General features: G+C 41.5%; 1 protein-coding gene across 3 annotated transcripts in view; it reads right to left on the reverse strand.

The window, feature by feature from the left end:
- The window catches only part of PDE10A (phosphodiesterase 10A), a 351,678-nt gene extending 332,087 nt beyond the window's left edge, over nt 1-19,591 (reverse strand). Inside the window, exon 1 of one of the 3 annotated variants that reach the window (XM_021544164.3) lies at nt 19,027-19,591. Coding sequence is in view for 1 of the 3 variants with exons in the window: in XM_021544159.3 (XP_021399834.2) it covers nt 17,938-18,028 (91 nt within the window). In the remaining 2 variants the exon portion in view is untranslated. Of the gene's footprint in view, nt 1-17,937; nt 18,355-19,026 lie in introns of those variants that run through there. The other 2 variants (XM_021544162.3, XM_021544159.3) reach the window with 2 other exon arrangements.
- Nucleotides 19,592-21,146: the final 1,555 nt, after the last annotated feature.

The raw sequence follows: 21,146 nt of genomic DNA on the forward strand, positions 1-21,146 counted from the left end.
TATTCTTAGTTTGTCCAAATTTGATATGTTTGCTTTTGCTCTTCCAAAGTACTCTCACTGACCTCCACAGCTGCAAAGCAGTCATAAAGCTTTTGTCCAATCTGATCATCGTCCACATTATTTTTTAAGCTGTAGCACTATTGGTCAAATCTTGATTTATATTTATTTGCAAACTAATCTAATTAAATTATATACTACATCAACAACAACAATAACAAATAATAATAATATATACACTCCATAATATGGCTGGAAAACTCTGGATAGAACTATTGTCTGACAGATTACTGGCAATTCCAGATCCTTGTCCATTGTGCCCAATAAATGCACATGCTTGACTGCTTTCTTATTGTAAAAACTAAAAGAAAAACTTTTAAAAAAAGGCCATAAAAAAACAAAAAACCTCTAAAAAAAACCAAACACACACCAAAAAACAACAGTAAGAGAGTTCAGGAAGTGCATTTCAATGTGATTACAATACTTTTTTAGTAAATTAAACCATAGCCTTTGGCCACAACATGACCCAGAGCATGTTGTAATGGTCCACAAATGAAGTGCTTTCTATATGTTATGCCTTAGGTATGTACTGCAAAACTTGGCTTTGTTGTACTTTAAAATATAGGAAGAGAAATTTTTATGTCTTATGACAGAATGCTTTATTAAAAATAATGATGTTTCAAGAACTTGTATTTGCAGAAAAGAACATTTCAGCAAGGAAATACATCTTTGCAGCATTTCTATTTTTACAGTGAGGCAAGTTACATCAGCTTAAAAAAAAAATTCAACAAAACCAGCCTACACAAATATGATTCAGGTTCTCTCTTACTACAATATCAACATGAGAATATCCCCCATGTACATCTGTACACCACTAGACAAGTTCTCTCACACACGTCCTTTGACACAAACACTCCTGCCTTTGCATGCTTGCACACAAACACTGCTCTCACATGTTAAGCTTCTCACACATAATCAATCCTCCAAGCTCTGGCGCTCTCTCACACAAACACAGACGTGCTTCATACTTTCTCCTGCATCAGAAAACCATGTGAACCATCTGTCACTATTTAATCTCCCAACCCAAGCCAAGCAAGTATGTCCCATCTCAACCCTAGACACCCCAGTCAGCCTTTCTAGCAATACACTCTTCACAAATAGACCATTGTTTTTGCTGCTGCCTACCTAATATTAATTTGTTTTCCACTTCATCTCTTCTTTTTTTGCTGCCATGTGCCCCACTGAAAGCTCTATTTCGCCTCTCTTTACAGAAGTCAGGTCTCAAGCAGTCCAGGGTTGGATATTGCATAGCCAGGGCCAAGACATGTTTTGCAACACTCAGCATACCACAAACTACCCACCGAGATCAGTGAGCACCACAGATTTCCCTTTTCGTTCATAACTTCACCCTTCTCTGGTCTCTGACTGGTGAGTGTTTAATGCAAATGGACACAGAGAAAGATATTTTTTTTTAAGAGATAGTAGTTGTCATCAGAAGAAAAGAAAGAAACCTACACTTCAAAACTTTGACTGACTGTACTTTCATTTCATAGGTGAAAAAGGAAGAATAAATTGTATTGTTTGGGAAAAATCCCTCAAAATACAGTCTCAGGACAGAAGGGCCTAAAAGAAGCCTGAAAGCTTTGGTGTGTAAAAGACAGGCTGGACAAAACACAGTAGAAAAAAGACCACTTTGTTTTAGGGATATCAGAAATGCTGCTGAAATCTGCACTTGGAAGGAATGCCATCAAAAGCAAGGCTTAAGTACTTTCAACATTTCAGGGAATGTAACAGTACCCCCCATAACCAGTGCAGAAGGCTGCTATTGGTCCGAAAGATGTTTATTAAACTCTATGAAATACGTCTCCCAGTTAAATGTCTCTTTAAACCATTGTTCTTTCTTTCCACAAATGAGAACAGAAGTTCACATCTATCTTTTGTACCAGAGAGATCCCTCAGGATCTCTGAGGGTAATACTGTCACACTGGAGCTTATGCCAGTCCTGAAAATTGGAGCAAATTCCTTTCTGAAGACAGAGCCTAAAGACAAACCTCAGCATCTCAATACTGAAAAGTCTCCAGATTAAACCACAGAGTTTCGGGTGCACATAGCATGGACCAAACCCACATCCACTCCTAAGAAAGGAACCAACACATAGTGGATCTTTTGTTGCTTTCTTCTAAAGATTATGAAGTTGGCAAGCATTTTAAGAAAGGCTTAGATAGATCCAGATTCCAGTTTTACCTAAATATTCACTTTGCCAGGGGGAAGGTGGGAGGAGTAGTGTCTGCCTACCTTTTGAAAAATAAATTGTTGCATGATTTCTGTTTGTACAGCACTTAGGGTAATGTCACCTACTAGGGCTGTGACTTACAGCAAAGACTTTGGGAAAGGGGCAACCCCCCTCTTTTGGGAAATTGAGCCACAGGTGAGAAATCTCTGCAGACAAATTGTTTTATTAACAAGTGAAAGAAAAATGTGGAGAAACTAACATTTAAAAGTCTAGGAACCATACACTTTCAGCAGGACTCGTCAGCAGACTTTAGATGTTACTGCAAAAGAGGGCGAGCTTAGGCAAGCAAAACCCTCAAGCATATCAGCCTTTTCTGAATGCAAATTCCCTAGAAGTGCCTGTCTTCAGCACATATAGCAAGTGGTACATGCAATGGCATGAGCAGAATTCAGGATAGAGAAACCTGTCTGCTCCATGACCACCTGACCTCAATGAAATTAATTTCAATTTTTTCCTTGATGTCAAGCTTCTTTCTTCACACCACACACCTCTCACCTAATTGCAGCTAGTGTCTGTGCCCTAGGAGAGACTAAATTGAGACAGAAAACTTGAGCAAGTAACAAGGATTCTTAAAATTATTATCAAAAAAAGAAATCATATGAGGACTGTTAGCAGCAAATGAAAAAAATTCCATTATATTCTACTTAGGTCTTTTTTATCCAGCTATTGTAATAACTATTACTTTTGGATTGTGTGTAAGCCTTAAAGGAAAGAGACCATTAATTACCCTAGAGAGATACCAGCAAATGAAAGATGGTTGGACAGTGGCTAACCCCCAAATGCTTCCTACTGCTTCATTCATAGAGATGTCCCCAAACCTTCTAGTGACAAATTGTGCATGTTTCCAATGGAAAAGGTCAGAATGGAACTATTTCAATGTAGCAGACTGCTATAGGTGGAGAGATTGTGGTCTTTAACTTCAAGCCAAATATTAATGACAAGTGGTCCATATAGTTAGCAAAAATCAGGAAAAACCTTTTCCTTTTACAAACTTACAAGAAACTATGCTCTCAACTTTTTTTTTTCTTTTTTTTTCTTTTTTTCTTTTTTTTCTTTTTTTTTTTTGTTGGAACATCATGGAAGTTGGTCCTCCTACCTAGGACTTGGATGTTCAGTGAGCCTGCCAGGAAACACCAGGTAACATTTCTCAGGCTGTTGTCTTTAGTCTCTTCTTAGAATGTAAGATCCACATAACCTAACTGGAAAAGCATTCAGTCTTCTCTTTTCCAATGCTATCCTGCCACAAACCACTGACAGAACCTGCTACTTTGATCCTTATGCACATGTGAAAACACAAAGGAAACAAAGACAATACAGGTTCTTTTCTTAAAGCAGCTACTGTTCAGTACTTTAACTGGTGATACCCTCCTCCAGTATATCCTAGTGCTGGGAGATAGTTCCAATAAACACAACATGAAGTGTATCTCAAAGGTCCATTTTATTTAAAATAAAAAAATCCCGCCCTTCCCTATCCCCAAACAAAAAAACCACCTCTCCCTTCACTTTCACCTCAAGGCAATCCAAAGGATTTTCCAAGGGGAAGGGTCTGTTTATACTAGCTGTCTGTCACTTAGACAAGAAGCAGGAGAAGCCAGCAACCCTGAAATAAAGCATCTGTTCAAGCTACCGTAAGATTAACGACCCACTTTGGAGGCAAAAGAAAATCTCCCCAGAGGAGGGGAAAAAAACTCTGGACAACTCCAAAGCCAGATTTTCAAACAGTAATTGACTCCCAAACTAATCTGTAGGTAGAACAATTAAAGCAGAGAACATGGCTGCTTACAAGTCCTACTAAAGAAAAAATCCACTCACAATAATCTGGATAGTTTACCTCCTGCACTGAAAGAACACTCACAACATGTGTAATGGGTTTCAAATCTGAAATTTTCATGAAAAGACAACAGAAAATATCCATATGCCATAATAGCAATTTTCCCTATGTAAGGATGTGATTTAATTTAATGTACCATATTCTGTACCACATCAACAAGGATGAAGTGAATAGCAGAAATAAAATTATATTCCTAGCTATGCTAACATTCAAATTATTGCACTTAATTTAGATTTGGAAAACATAGCTAAATATCAATATAATATCTAAAATTACCAAATTTATATCTCTTGTAGAAGTCACCATTTTAAAAAGTAACAAAAAAAAAAAAGAAAATCAACAGATTCCAGCAACTAGAAGTATCTCTTCTGGCAGATGGAGATGTTATGGCCTGTAGTTAGCCAATACCAATCCAATAGTCAAGCAGAGGAATTCTGGAGTAAGAAAAGAGAACAGGGAGAAAAGCAGTTTTTCTATAGAGAGATTTAAGACTTGACAAGTTGACAAGCATATAATTTTTTAAAATTATAATTACAAATAACTGTATCAATATCCTGCTCCAGTCCTGTAACCATTTCTCCCAGACTTTCAGTACAACTTTAACTCACACTACATATCATCTGTTCCACCTTGATAATTTGAGTTTGGTATTTTTGACTTGGTGTTTCTTATCTGCTTCTGTCTGACAAACTCCTAAGTGATTCCAAAATAAAAAAGCCCAAATGAAACAAACCAGTATAAGAAATCGCAAAATTCAGTCTACAGAATGAGATGGAGTTGACACCAAAACTCATCCCCATTTCCTTCTTCACTCCTTAACTGCTTTCTTACCAAGTCCCAGATCTGACAAGATGTCCATACTCTAGAAAGTAAGGTAAATTTAGAAAGAGAAGGAGGAAGAGGATTTTTTACCAGGTTGAAAAAGCAGAAAAAACAAAACTAACAAAGATGAGTACAAGTACAATTACATGTAGGCAACGCAAAAATACATTTGGGGATATTTAGCATCACCCTGATGTCTTTGTGCTTCTCAGTGATTAACAGATTGCAAGAGTGAGTGTCTGCTTTTTCCAGGTTCACTGAGCTGATGAAATATCTGAAGACATTCATAACTTCTGACCTCAGCTTAAGGGTTGGTCATAATAACGTAAGACCTATCTAGTCATGATTTAAATAAAAATAAGTGGAGTCATGATTTAAATAAAAATAAGTGGAGTCTTCAAAGACATAACTTGACAGTTAAGGAACAAAAAAACTACTTACAAGAAGAACACAACAAACCACAAAAACACCACCAACAAAAAACACAAAAAAAACTCCCATAAACCCAACCTGATATTAATAATGTGTAGGCATATTATTACAAGTATTAAAAACAGGACCAGAAATAACTTTTGAAATTTTACAAATACCGTGCTCCAGACATATTCCATCTCTAGTGGCCCCTGGTACCATACATATGCAGTTCAACAGCACTTGCATCCCCTTTTATGCACTTACTTAATGTCTCTGATTTCTAATAAAATCAGAAAGTTTAAGAGAATTAAAAGTTACTGAAAATCAGAGCTGTGCCAGCAGTTTCCAGTGATGACCTGACATGATTTTTCCCTCAGCTGATATCCAAATAGTTAAGGAATTTATATAGTCCATTCCTGCTCATTCATTTCAAAATTAACTTTCTGTACCATGTAATATTCCAGATACATCTGGAGGATGGAAGAAAATTGTTAAGGAAAATCACTAGCTTATATGTTATTGTAGCACTATTCAAATTTTGTAAATTAAGCATGAACAACTGGAGAGGAGGAGAGCCCAGACAGTGTTCCATAAGAGAATTTGGAGGATCATTTTAGACATAAAAACTAAAAAAGTTATAATGCAACTTCAAAAAACGATAATATGGTGGAGGAAGCCGTAAAACAAAGTCACATCTGACTGGATTCTTTCCTGGATTTCTACTCTCAATAAATCTACATAGAAATATTTTTTTTTCTTTATTGCAAGGAACAAAATTCAACTTGTGTTTCAAGAGCCATGCTGAAAACCCCTCCACATTTTATTTAGCACCAGAACCAGCAGCAAAGAGCTCCACTGGTCGAACACAGCCCTACAGTAAACTTATACTACTATAGCCTTACTGGTGTCCTCCTCAGTAACACTTATCCATGCCCATTATATTTCTCTAAATTCTTTTGCATGGAATGTACAAAAATTTTTTTAATTTTTGTAATTTTTTTAATAGCTAACAAACACTACTGCCTCCAAAAAAAAAAAAAAGAAAACCACTCAAAAAAATTTTTTTTAAAAAAACACCAGTAAACCATTCTTCATGATGACCAAGTGGAATTTGGTTTTGTTTCCCTTAGGCTATATTTAGTGGGCAGCAGAAAATAAAAAAAAATTCAACTACCCTAAAACAATACTCTCTGATGGCAAACAAAAGGTGTGTCTAAGTACCCCCAGAACGGTGTTTTAACAGGTCAATGAGTTTCTCTTTTTACAGGGTAGTACAAAAACTCATCACAGCAGACTAAAATACTAAGAACATTTGGTTATTTTAGAATAAACTTAGTTTCAAACACAAAGGTTAATCAAAAAAGAATTTATATATATCTAACATAATTACTTTTAAAAATAATGACTTTTCGTTTTATTAAAAGGAGATAGGATATTAAACTCAGTGAAGAGTCACCTTCAAATGGTGACATAGTGCAAAGAACCATCTTCCCATACTGAAAGTCATGAGCTATTTCACATTTTAATTTGTATAAACTAACTGGTGTCAGTCAAGCCGAGTCACAACAAGCTTGCAAAGACCTGAAGTGCCTGTAGGTACTTGGAAACACAGCTCATTGCTTTGGAGCTCAGAAAATGCCATGAGAGACACTCTGTGGTTTGCCATGACTATGAACATAGCACATGGCAAGACATTTTTTCTTGGCTTTTGGCTTGCAGGTATCCATGTAAAACACTCTGGCCAAATCCTACTTGAGTTTATTTGCCTTTGGGTACTTTCCTCCCCATCCTGCAATTTGAACAGCAACAGTGTCACAGAGCACAGATGCTGAACTTTCGCAGAGATTGGCATTTCTGAGGAAAAGGGAAATTGCATGAGAAAACTGAATAAAGGAGAAGATAAGAGCAAGCAGACCAGGCTTCCTACTCTCTTTGCAGACCTACCAGAAAACACACTCTGCCCCATTCACTGCTTCCCTTCTGTTGATCTCGTGTTCATCTTCACACAACTTGATAGTACTTCTGTGAGTCAAAAAAAAGCACTTTTGACAAAACTGGCTTGCTGAAGTATTAGAGTATTAGTATAAGGAGACAGCAGTAAAGAAAGAAGAACACATTAACTTCAAACACACAATAAAAACAAACCCAAAACCCATAAAATTAGCAATTTAAAAAATACAGCCAGATGAGTGTGCCAGATTTATTAGATTACAGCCTCTCTGGGGCAGGGACCATGCAAGACAAGGTGCTTATTCAGGGCTCAAGTACAAGTTTGCCATCAGCTGAGGCTGCTTTTGGACATGACCTCATTGTAAAAACATTACCCTCAATCACAGTGGTCCTTGAAAACTGCCTCCTGGCTAGTTGATTGTTATTACACATATTACAGATTTCACAGTAGCTATTAGGTGTATTTGCATCTGTGTCTTTAAAATCATGAGTGAGAGAGAAAGAGATACCTGGGGAGTTGCAGGGGGAGAAATAAAAAAGCATGTCTGAACAGATGATCTTTACAGTTCCCTCCTCCTGCTGCTAGAAGCTTCCCACTCAGCTTCTGCTCCTATCTGTTCATCTTTCTCTGGCAAGAACTACTCTTAACTGTGTTAATTTTCTTTTTTGTGGGTTAATGTTGGGTAACGTGCTTGCAATTGCCCACAACTAATAGATTTCCAGTGATTGACTTTACTGCACTCCTGGCAGTAAGAAGAGCATATTTCTTGAACCAGGGTCATTTAAAAGGGGTTCTAGAAAGTACCTTCAGACATTTCATGGCTTCATTTAAACAGCTACTTCCTTGGTTCCATGCAGGATTTTGAGCAGGAGGTCAGAATCTTCAAAGGGAGGTCACTGTCCTCTAGAATATTAAGTTAGAACCATTTCAAGAGTTTGAACAAAGCATGAAGCATGACCTTTTATTCAATTATTTATTTAAGGCTAAACTTGGCAGATATGAGACTATCCAACTGTAGTTAGACAGCCATGATCTCAGCCTCTGGCTGTGCAAAGACATCTTAAATCTGTAGGTTCTGTGCAGATCCAGGGGATTTTTGCCAAAAAGTCTCCTGAATAAAAATTAAATATTCCTTCATATGTTAAGCTTTTTTTCTTCTTCCTATCCTAGCCTATTATAATGCCGAATTAAAAATATATAATGCTTTAGGATTAGCACTGCTTATACTGCACTTTCCCAGCCAAAAATGACTGTTATAATACTTTAATGATTTCAAAAAGGTTAAGTGCTACATATCTTCTGCCTTTAAAAACCAGTGAGGCACAGCCTTTTCCCAATTACTGTCCAGTTACCTGGGAGTAAAAAGGGAACAAGACATAGTCCTGCCAAGGAAAATCTTGGGAGCACCCAATGCCTGGGTTGCAGTTGCAGAATGAATGGCATTTGTCAAAAGCATTCTGTGAGAATGTGGCAGTGACATATGAGAAGCCACTTACATCATTAGCTTCTGTGACCTAGATAGAGGATTATCTAGATGCTTTGACCTTTCAAAACTCCAAAAAAAAATGTTGTATACAGCATATATATATATATATATATGTATAACTACATTGGTCTCTTCCCAGTGGTAATCTACACCTTCCCTCAATTTAGCAGCTTCAAATCTTTAGAAAATCTTTTCCAGGGCAACATCTGCAGCGTGCAGGTTTCTTTGCAAGTACTAGCTACCACTAGCTAGGACTGTGGTTTAATATTCCACAGAGCAAAGAGAAAATGATGATGACCTGTAGCTTTTTAACTATCACTGCAGACTAATTGCAGTGAGTCTCCTTCCGCCAGGCACGGCCAAGGAAGGTGTGTGGCTAGGTCACAGTTATCTTCCCATGTAATTTTGAACCTGCAGGACTGTGTGTTGATGTTGTCAGTGTGCCAGATATAGGCCCTTCAGCTGGTCAGGTTCATGTGTCTCCTGTGCACCTTCAACTCCTTGCCTAAACCTCAGCATGTGGTTCTTGCATCTGGCACTGAAATCCCAAGTGTCCCACTTTCAAGTGCCAAGGGAAGCATATACAGTTTGAAACTAACAGGCTCTGCAAGTCAAAGGACAAGTAATACAATAATAGCCAACATTCAAATAGGCCCTTCTGCAGAGAAGTATCTGGATAGTAAGAATGAACCTTTTTCAGGTACCATGATCAGAACCTAATGCAATCCACATGACCTGACTCAAACCCTACATGGGCCACAGCACCATCTTCTGGAATCAGAAATTTCACTGCAAGAAAATGCTGCAGTTCTTCAAGTACTGTGAAGAGAATCAAGCAAAAGAAACAAAAAAATCCACCAGCATTTCCAAAACACTGTAGGCAAGGGGCTGGAGTTAACAAATGCAAAAATTGGCCTGTGCAACATTTCTCATGTTTCCAAGAAATTACTGAAGTTCTTAAGAAGTCAAGGAAGATCATTGAAGAAGAGAGAACAGTCCTCAGCTCACTCCACACAATTGAGGACACTCTTCATGCTCTGCAGGCATGTAAACCTATTATAGTTATCAGTTCCCAGATAAGACTTCCCACAATGCAGCTCTGGGAACCTGTGTTAGGTTGGCCCTTGAAAGAGGCTACAAATATTCATGCATTCTTATATAGATGGCACAAAAGAGCTGAAAAGCAGTAGGAAGACCACTGATTAAATCATTTTTATACAGCCTCTAGGTGTGAATGTTCCTGGTCCCACTCATGGCCAGGTTACAAAAAGTTGAAGCCCACCTGTAGTCATTAGCTTTTTTCCCCAAAGACAGCTGGAGAGCTTGCATGGACTAAACTTTGTTAAAACAGAGACGTACCCATCTGAACTTACTCATTTGCAATCTTTAGTTCCAAAGCATAACATTAGAAAGTAACATACTGAGCAGATCTGCAAAGCCTTAAGAATAATTATCACATAAGTCAATGTTGGCTATATCTATACTAAAGGAAGTATAACAGAAAAAAATGCAGGTGAATAAACAGTAAAAGTGAAAAATAAATCATTCTTAGCATGGGCAAAGCCTAGAAAGCCATCCCAATTGCATATAGAACAGTCAGATATGTTACTCTAACCTAGCAGCTATGTAAGACTAAAACAAAGGCATAATCATGACCATGAGAAATGAGCTATATGTTGTAACTATTATTTTATAGTGCTATCATATATGACGCTTTCACCTCTTATCCATATTGTATTGGTTTTAACTTTCCCATATTATATCTGGGCCCAACACAAACTGAAAAACAATGTCAGAATCAATCCATTACCAGCTGCACCCTCAACCCTAACACAGTACTCAAGTAAAACACAGTTTGAGTGGCTTTTATAAAGCTTGACACCTGAAATACAGCTCATTCCATATGTGATTAGACATACTAGGAATGGACTTAGGAGCACAAGCTCAATTGCCCAGTGTGCGGGCACACATTAAATATCAACATTTTGAGCCATCACACTGGGACTGAAGTGATAAACGCACAAACCATCTGGTATTCTAGCCCATCACACCCAGACAGCTTCTCTCTTCTCCTCCAGCATAAAGCCACAACTGTTGCTCATTGAGTTGCCAAGCTTTCTACATTATCATTAGTAACTTAAAAACAGGATTATGCTCAAATAGTACAGAAACTTTAGGGCCACAGGCTGAAAACACTTAATGACTTCATTAATGAACAAGTGCTTTATTAGAGATTAGAGTCCCTACTCTTGTGTATTAACAATAAGATGCCTTTAAAAAATAAATAAATCTGCATTTTCATGTCACTTGCCTTTTGCACCTCTCCTTCCTTCCCTCATAGAAGCACTGGACTCAGATATGTTCAGAAACCATCCAAGGTGATATCATCAATATAACTCATCCTCCTGTCAACACAGAGTGATCAGGTAAATGTGAACACTATAGCAGAGGACCAGGACTCTTCCTCACACATATCATGGTAAGGGTAGATGCACATTCCTTTGCTGACCAGGAACAGGGAAGCAACTTCATTTATTTATTTGTTTGCAGAAGGAGGAAAATGGCTATGAAAAACCCAACAGAAACAATGCAATGCATTCTTAGTAAATCCAGAAGAGTCACACATATTTTCATTCTACCAGAAGTTAAAGGATACCTGCAAAGCTTTTACATTTTTTGTTTCACTTCCTTTATAATTTTCTCACCTTTATCTGCCCTCCCTATTTAGCTTCTTCTTCAAGTGTGAGGAGGCGTCCTAAATCAAGGGTCTTCTTCCTCTGTCAGCCAGGGTTCTCCATTTCCCAGGCAGTACCTGACCGATCAGGGGAGCACCTGAGGCCAGCTGAGGACCAGGTTCTCCAAAGACTAGTCCTAGTCCTCTCTGGAAGGCCACACAGACTCATTGTGTAGTCAGGAGGATCTCTTCATTGAAGGCCATTTTAAGAGCTGCCCTTTTCCCATTGCCTCTCTACATAGAGAGAGAAAGCAACTACCAGGCATGGACACAGCCAACTGCACAACTTGATTCCATTTAACAACAGCTGCTACATTGAGTTAACACTGGAGTATCACCATCTGTGGGCTGGGGCCAGCCAGGATGGACATTCCCTCACACAGATGGAAATGAGACTACAGCAACCATCATCATGAGAGCTACTCTGCAATCTTATGGAACCCAAAGCAGAGTCTCAAACAGTTATCACAAAGCTTCAAGATAGGTTTGTCCTTGAAATTCTGGTTATTTAACCAAAGCACCATTTTTAATAGCTACTCAGGAGACTTCTTCACTGCTTTTTTTGCTGAAATTACGATTCCTGTCTCACTGGGTGTTTTTATAGCCTTACCATTCATGCTACATGACCAGCATAGCTGAAATATCTAAGTGCCCACAAATAATTAAAAAGTCATCTCCACTTCTTAAATGTTTGGATAAATTTATTTATAGGGCAAGTTGGCAATTCCCCCATAAGTCATACCTTCCAACCAAAGCAACTACGTCAGGTACTTAAAATATCACCCCTTTCCATATGGCTCTGCCTCTCATGTCAGCTGGGATAGCTTTTTTCCCCTAGGATACAGGTAGTGACCTCAAGACTTACTAGCAGCAGCTAAAGACCAAGCTGTACCAGGCAGTACTGCACTGCTGGGCAGAAAAGGCACCTTCTATATGGAAACACCAACTCAGCATAATGCTCAAGCATTGGCCTTTGTATTTTACTTCAAACAAGGCTCATAAACTTACACTGAGGTACACACTAGCACAACCTCTCTAAAACAAGTGGGAAAAGAAAAGCTTCTCAACAATCTTGATGACACAGTGGATGGGAAGACATGTCATCAGCAAGGTCCGAGGAAGGTATTTTTTCCAGAGAGCGCTTACAACACTGTTCCAACAACAGCACATATACTTGTCCCCAGTTTCTCTTCCCAAACATTTTGAATTCTCCTTAGCTTTACATTTTTCCACCATTCTCGTTTTGCAGCTTCACATCAATTCAAGTAAGTTGATAAAACTGTCATCTTTTTCAGCATATTAAATCTGATCCACTGAAAATGATAGACCCCATAGATGGTTCATAGCATCTGGAAGGCAGATCCTTGACTATCTCAGAAGTAAGAGATTAAAAAAAAAATTAAACACATTAATTATCAGTAAATCAGCTTTGGAAAGCCTGGTTTCTTTTCTATTAACAAAACCCTTAATAACCTGTTGATGTAATTCTTTTTTTTTTTTTTTCTGGTGACAGAAACTTCTTCCTATGAATGGAGTCAAAAGGATCATTTCCTTCTGTATTATTACAGTATTGGCACAAAACCCAAGCTATACAATAATTCCCTTCCCTTTCCCATGCCCTCACAAACACATAAGCCTCTGTCACTAAACACCTTAACTCTGATTAGCCAGATCTTCCAGAGTATGATCCAGAGAGGGCTTGTTTGTTTCAGGGATCAGAAGCTAAGTGGAAATAAAAGAATGGTCAGGACACAGAGGATGGAGAAAAGTAATTATGTGAGAAACTGAAGTCACAACTCACACACGCAAGTTAAGAACTGCCATGGGAAGAACTGCCTCACTTTTCTACCTGCATCAGAGAAACATGAATATCAACTTCAGTGTTCAGAGCTATAAGGAATCATAGTATTCACTTGCTTTAAAACAACAAATGGAATAAATATTCTAGTTAATTGTATTGGGAAGACAGTATTTGGAAAACTGTTATTCAGAAGTTGGGCGCAACTCTGATTGTCATTATATCAATGTAAGCCTTCAATAACATGGCAGAACTTGGTTTCCTGTGTCTGATGATCCCCAATTAAGATTTAATAATAATCAGAACTTAATACCAAATTTCAAGACAAATGTGAATGATAAGCAGTCACACAAATCAAGTGTTAGTCAGAGAGAATAGTTTAGTATGAACTGCTTCCCTTATTAATTACGAGGGAAGTATCCCTTGCATAGAAGTGACCCTCAAGAGGCCTTTGATTAATAATAGCTAAGACCATCAAAATCTTGAAAATATTTCTTTATGCACATAATTAACGTCTATGTAAATTGTCAGTATCATTGAAATAAAAATAAAGTAATCACATCTTAAAAGTTACTTGTGGGCAGACAGGAGTTCAACTTTGTCTCTGGAAGAATTTTGCAACAACTCTCTCTTTAGAGACCAGTTTTGTAAAGCACAGAAAACTCTCAACTATAACATATTTGTGACAACAGAGAACATTTGAACAACTGGACTACAGGGGAGGTGGAAGAAATGCATTTATTTATATTCATACAAAATGCAAATTGAGAAAGAGCAGTCCTATGATAATTTACAGATTACTACTTCCTTGAATCCATCATGCTCAAAAATCTCTGCAAGAAAATTTCCAAAATGCTGAACTGCACTCTATTCAGAAACTGCTGGAAAATTGTGAGCAGCATAACTCTATAATTTAGGCACAAGATCATATTGCATTTGGTGCTGAGAACTATCCATATTTTATTTGTTTGTTTTTAAACCAACACCCTCAGTTTTTACATCTTCTACACTAGCTTTCAACACATTCATAGAAAAAAGTAATTCACAGAAAGAGGACCCTTCTTCAGTTTTTTGTGCTACAATTTTGAGCAAAAGGGTTATTCCAGAAGGAAAGTCCTCTGCTTCAAATTCAGCTGAAAAATATCTTTCTCACTTGACTTGCACTGAAGCCTGAAAGATCTGGTCAAAAGTCAGGAGTCATCTGCTGAAATACAGCCATCTACATTCATGCTAGATGTTTGGACTACTTTTATATTCAATTGGCAGAAACAGCACTTCTCAGATCTGATTCTGCTGACTAAATGTAGACTTCCACTTCAGGAAGAGATGAATTGATCCCTAGAAATGCTCTGCTTCCTGACTATAAAGGGAGTGCAGAGAGGTGAGTTTTAACAGACAAATCCCACCTCCTCCATGCTGGGTATCACACTGAACCACTGAACAACCATATCTCATTTCTCATCTAGGACCTTATCAGCCTTGCTGGAATTCCTGCCACTTTAATTGGTGCAAATAAACCAATGTGGTTACCCTAAGCTTCGTGGATAATCAAGGTAAAGAAAGGAGCACCTCTGAGAAGCAATTCAGCTCAAGTAAGAACTTGAATTCTCCCCAAAAGATGCCACTGTGTCTTTGGAGATTATGGGAATGAGTCTTATGAGCCTCCCTGTTAATAAGGTGAAGCATTGAAGTGTCTTGAATCAGACAGAGAGGTTCAGGATGTTGGTGCTGAGAAGATGGGAGATACAGAGAAGCCTCATCCCTTATCTCCTCTCCACACCAGTGAGGCTGAAACATATGGCATCAGACCCCACAATAAAAGGCAAGGTTACAGTATGGATTACTGTCCTTCACTAAAATACTTCGAAGGAGAATAAAAACAAAGCCACACCAAGGAAGTTTGAAAAATCTGTATTGTGGCCTACACAGTGTCTATCCACCCACAGCTTCACCAAGTGAGGATAAACAAGAGCTGAACGAAACTCTGCAAGTGCGCACTTCAGTTGGCCAAATATCCAGCACAGGCTAGAGCAGCTAAGAATTAGTCCCCACTCTCTTAATATTTAAAAACAGAAGTGCAGACCCTCAAAAGGGTCTGAGACTCCTCTGTTAGCAACACCTGCTCTCACCTGACCAGGTAACACAGAAGAATATGATGGCAGACCTGCATCCAGGCTCTCACTCATTCATGCTTCTGTCACTGAAAGAAGTCACCTCATTAGCTGAGGACAGCCGGGCTTCTGCATTCAGCTTCTGCAGGAATACAGGATTTGGCAGCCTCCAGAAATCTGAGCTCTCTGTTTTTCTTCCCTTGGTTTTCTTATGCCCAGTTCGCCTTCCCTGCCTCCCTGCTCCCAACGCACACACATTTTAACACTAAACCCCAGGCATTACATGGTTTCTCCATACTTCCAGGCAAACACTACACACCTGCCCTCCAAATTGAGCATGTATGACTTCTCCACAGAGGTAGTAAACCTGCTGTAAGGCCACGATGCTTCATAGTAAAATGCTTTTTTATTAAGCTTAATAAAAAAAAACAACCTTCCCATCTCATGCCTTAAGAAAGTCTCACACCCACCATCTTACACAAAAATACATTCCCTACAAGACTGTGATACATTGCACACTCTTAATGGTTTCTACAGTTACATAGGCACAGACAATGTAATTAACAAGCAACATTCCTTCTTGTAAAATAGGAGGAAGAAAATAAACAGAATAGAAGTTCACAAAAATATATTTAAGCTCAGAAATAAAACTACTTTTTTGCCTAATTTCATTATTTACTACAATAGAAAAGACAAAACCCTGGATTATCTAGGTGCAAAGCACGAGTTTTCAGTCTGTCTAATTTACAAAATACATTGTGTCCCCTTATGAGAAAAATGATACCTAATTTTCTCCCTTTAGATACACATCAATACTTTATCAAGTATTTTTTAACTCTCCATTTCATTTGTTTTGTGTATACTGAAATCAAGAAAAAGAACAATCCTGTGTTAAAGTTATATTATGTTTTCTGTTTCTTGTTACATAACCAGATGTGTTACAGAAAATATTATTGTGGAGTTAAAAAAAAAATTTTTAAAAAATTCTAACCAGGCAAGCATCACTGCATCACAATAACAAGAAAGGTGCTTCTACACCCACTACTGGCATATATTTAAATTAAAATTACATGTAATCTATACCAAACTTTCTGAATGCTGAATCTCTCCTGAATACCCTTTCTGTATTTAACCTCCTCTATTGCTGACAAAGAGGTAAGATTTTCCAGATTAGTAACAGCAAAATTCCACATTGCAAAAACATTGAATGCTGTCATGCATATAAAGTCATTCACAGGGTCTGAAAATATCCCTCCCATGTCAAGATTAGTCTTAAGCAGAGAAATGGCAAGACAATATAAACATGTTATTTTCTTGTGGGAGAGCCAAGCAATTAACAACCAACATAAACTCTAAACCATATCTTTTGAGAGAAATGGTGAATTTCAGTGCTCATTTCTAATGAAACCAGAAGAACACACCAACCACTGTGCTGGAAATATTTCCTTGCAAAAGCAGACACATTCATGGTGGTAAGGGAATTTCATGATGTGGGTGATTTGTGACATTAGGATCTTTCACATCATTTACTAAAAGGGCCAGAGACTCCATGTTGAAAAACACACTCATGCTATCCCTCCCTGCTTGGTGTACACCTGCCCAGGCAAAAACACCATGTTTCTGAATTCGAGCATGCTCAGAGACACACTCACACCATATCTGAACCCACCACACACCCACCATCTCCCACCACAGCCACTCGCAACAGCCTGAAACGCTCCTCTGAATCCAACCAGTATTTTCCTCTCCTCTCTGCATTACAGCCACAAGCCCAAAGCCCTGTAGCTCAGCTTGGTTCATCTGGGCCCACTCTGTTAAAATAAACACAAAGGAAGGGAACCCACTGGGCTGGCTGAACAACGAGAAATTTGGCTGCAGAACTCCCTCACACTTGTGTGCACAGCTGATTTTACACCGTGCGACTGCTACGGTCATATTATTTTGTCAAAAAGTGCGGAACAGCTTTCACCACAAATACTTGGAGCTTGAAAATTACAGCAAAACCAACTTTAGCTGGGTGCGAAGTGTGCTACAAGAGCGGTGTTTGAAGCCCCAGCGTGACGCAGCTGAAGTCGTACCAGGGACGGGGGCTCGCTGGAGGAAACTGGACCCACGCAAAGCCACGGTGCATATGTTCGGTGCCCATGGCTCCTTCGCTGCCCCGGCTAGGAGCTCACCGCAAACCCATTTACGCAAGCTACAAATCCATGAGGCACCGTGGTCGTGCCCATGCCAGTGACAAGCTGCAGTGGGGAAGGGAAACTGGACTGCTTGGCAGAGCTGCCATTCCCCTCGGCCACCCTCCCACGCCCCCTTCCCCCGTCCACGAGTTCGGTGCGGCAGCGGTGGAGCAGCCCCGCAGCTCCGCTCCCGGCGCTGGGAGCAGCCCGGCCTGAGCGCCCGAGTCACCCCAGGGTGGGTGGGCTGCAGGAGGCCGGCCGGGCCCGTCCCTGCGCTGGGCTGCCGGCCGCCGGCCACCTGCAGGCCTCCGCCGCCCTACCTTGCTCCTCGCCGGCCCCAAAGCGGGCTCTAGGGTCCTCGGGGGGCAGCGGGGCTCCGCCGCCCTCCAGGGCTTTGCGTTTCTTCGACATCTGGCCGGTGTTTGGGAGTTGAGTTTCTCCTCTCTCTCTCTCTCTCTCCGGGGAGATGAGTGTATGTAGAGAGAGAGGGAGAGTGTGAGGGAGAGAGACACAGGGAGGGAGAGAGAGAGATTGAAAGAAATCGCTGCTTAAAGAGAGGGGAAGAGACTTTGGAGTGGCTGGAGAGCAAGTAGGAGGCAGGGACTAAGTGGAGAAATCCTACAAATCACAATCCCATCAATTCAGCCCCACGTCTAGAGGAGCTGTTGAGGTCTCTCCCTTCCTTGCTCATTCATCTGAGTGTGTGAGTGAAAATTAAAGATAGAGGTAATAGTCCTCTGCTGCTTTTCCAAATGTTAGCAGGTGGTGCTTTTTTTTTTTCCTTTTTATGAGGGGGAGTGCGGGGGGTGAAGAAGGAGGGAGCTGATTGATATTATTTTCCTCTGCTGGGATTCCTTCTGGTTAAAAAAAAAAAAATGGAGGGGGGGGACGTAAAAGCTGAATGGAAGGGGGGGTGGGGGGAGTTGGAAGTGGGGTGGTAGCGTGTGGAGAGCGGGGGGAACGGGAGGATTAAAAAGAAAACCAGGAGCAGAGGAGGAGGGATGAGAAGAGCCTGCAGGTGCAGGGAGGCAAAATTCCCTGCAGGGGTCATGTGCTCCGGGAGCCGGAGATCCTCGGCTCCCCGGAGGCTGCCAGCGGGCAGGGGCGGCTCGGCGGGGGCTGCGGCCACCCCGCCCGGCACCTGCGGGAGCGGGGCTGCGGAGCGCCGCAGCCGGCTGGCAGCGGGCACCGGGAACTCGCACCTCGCAAACTCCGCCGCGGAGTCAGTACCCCCGCAGCCGGGCTTTCTCGCTCCCTTTGTAACCCTTTCGGCTCTGGGAACAAGATGTGCCCCTCCCCCGGGACCCCGCCGCCCCCGACCTGCCCCCTTTACAGGCGGATTTCAAAGCTTGCTAGAGGGTATTTGTTAGCGGGGGTGGGGGGGAGGAGGGGGAGAGGACACAACTTACCCTCCAAACTATGCACAAGCTCGTCTCTGCTTTCCCCTTCAGATCAACTTTAAAGAGCAGATTCTCAGTCAGTCCGAGAGGCAAACAGGCAGGGGAGGAGAGGGGAAATTGTTTAGGAATAGCTGCTGCCAAGTGGGTGAAGTTCAGGGCACAATCCTGGCTCTTCCATGCTCCAGCAGCCCAGCATCTTCCCGGGGTCTGGAGAACAAGGTGTTCAACAAGTCTTCCTTGTTACCCGAAATTGATTGATGATAGCTTTCCCGCCGGGCTGTATTTAACAAAACGATGCAGAGAGCTACTCTGACGAGCAGGAAATTTTAGAGGAGCTTGCAGTATAGCTGCGGCTTTAATTTGTCTCTCTCTATACATACGTACTTACACACATACACATGCACACCTGTGTATGTGTGTATGTATATATAAATAAAAATATATAACTCTATCAATACAACGTTGGGTCCACAGGATCTTAGAAAAGCTTGCCTGCCGGCTGCGTGGAAGTTAAAGAGTTTTTCTTAAGCAAAAGGGGCTGATGCTTGGACACATCTCACGTCCAACAGGAGGCAATGACGTCTGTAGCTTCATTGCTATAACAGCACCAAGGCTGCAATTGCCATTCACTGAAATGATAAGGGGCGCTCAGACGTAAGCAGTCTGGACCTCTAGCAAGAGACTGAAGCGAAGATGATTCTTCCCCTCCCAAAACAAATAATAATGCTAAAAAAACACCTAAGGAAAGACACGGGGAAACATGGAAAGGAATCTAGGTTTTGCAGTCACACGCTTCTGCAACATGATCCTCTAGCACCAAAAACATTTATTTTTTGCAGCTGACTAGACTTTGGGAAATTTCAATATATTATGATTATTCGGGTGGGGGGAGGGGAGGATTTTTTTTTTTTCCTTAATTATTTCTGTCTCTCTTCAAGCAGGCATTGATGAAAGCTGGGTGGTATAAATGCCCTCCCCTCATCTTTCCAAATATATTTCCGCTCGGGTACATGCCTGAAGTGTTTATGGTGTATGGTTAGATCTTCTTTAGTAGCAATTTCTTGCTGTTTAGGGTGCAAGGATTTTTTTAATTTCTTTTTTTCCTGAACACTGGAAGGCACTTAGAAAGAAAGGAGAATTTGAAGACCCCGATGCGAAGCAGGGGGCACCTCCTCGCGCGGGGTCACACTCTCGCAGCGTGAGCTTGCACGGCGCGGGGAGCGCCGCCGAGCGCTGCCGAGCCGGGCGGGGGCGGCGGGCGGGCGGCGCTGCCGGGCGCGGGGGCGGCCGCACCTCGGGGCTGCCAATCCCCGCGGGGGCGGCGGCGCTTCCCCTGAGCCAGCCCTGCCTGGGAATGGCAGCGCGGGTGCCGCAGGAGCTTCCCGGGGACAGCGGGCACCGGCACCGCCGCGGGGGAGGCAGCGCCGCGCCCGCCCGCGCCGGCCCACGTGTGTTCGCGCCGCAGCCGGGCGGGGACGACAGCGGGCAGCCCCTGCCCCGCGCCGACCCCCGCCGGAGAAGGGGCCGGGCGTGCCACGGGAGGTCCTGCGGGATCGCGGTCCAGCCGGGCGCCTTCGTTCCCGCACCGAGCCGTACGGGGACTGCGGCGCCGGGTGGCTGCGGCGCCATCCGCACTCAGCTGGTGAGGCCGGGGTCATTGTGTGAGGTGCCCCCTGAGTGCCGTTGTCTGCTCTCTGCATCCCCAGCCCCACACTTGCTGTCCAGATTTTTCCTTCTGCGTCCCCTCAAGGGGCAGGGCTTGTTTGGTCTCCAGATGATTTCAAGCATTAGGTGGCTACTTGCCCAAACCATTGAGCCATTCTTGCTAGAGCAATTGTAGGCACCGGTGATGTAAGTGGTATCGCTGCAAGCCCAAATCAGGTTCACTAGCTGCTGAAAGCACCCGCGAGGTACCAGGTTCTTTCTCCTTTCGAAGTTTATTTTGGTGAGAAGCAAAAGGCAGCAAACTGGAGTGACAAATAGGGAGAGGAGGCATAAAGACTCTTGCTAGCATGGATGTTAATTTTGGTACCTGTGGTGGCCCTTGAGATATTTTCTATGACACTCGCCCACACAAAGCTTTGGTGAGATTGGATGCATAGTAAAGGAGGAGATTTTCAGATCATTAG

This window comes from Lonchura striata, chromosome 3, assembly GCF_046129695.1.
Source record: "Lonchura striata isolate bLonStr1 chromosome 3, bLonStr1.mat, whole genome shotgun sequence".
Taxonomy (NCBI): Eukaryota; Metazoa; Chordata; class Aves; order Passeriformes; family Estrildidae; genus Lonchura; species Lonchura striata.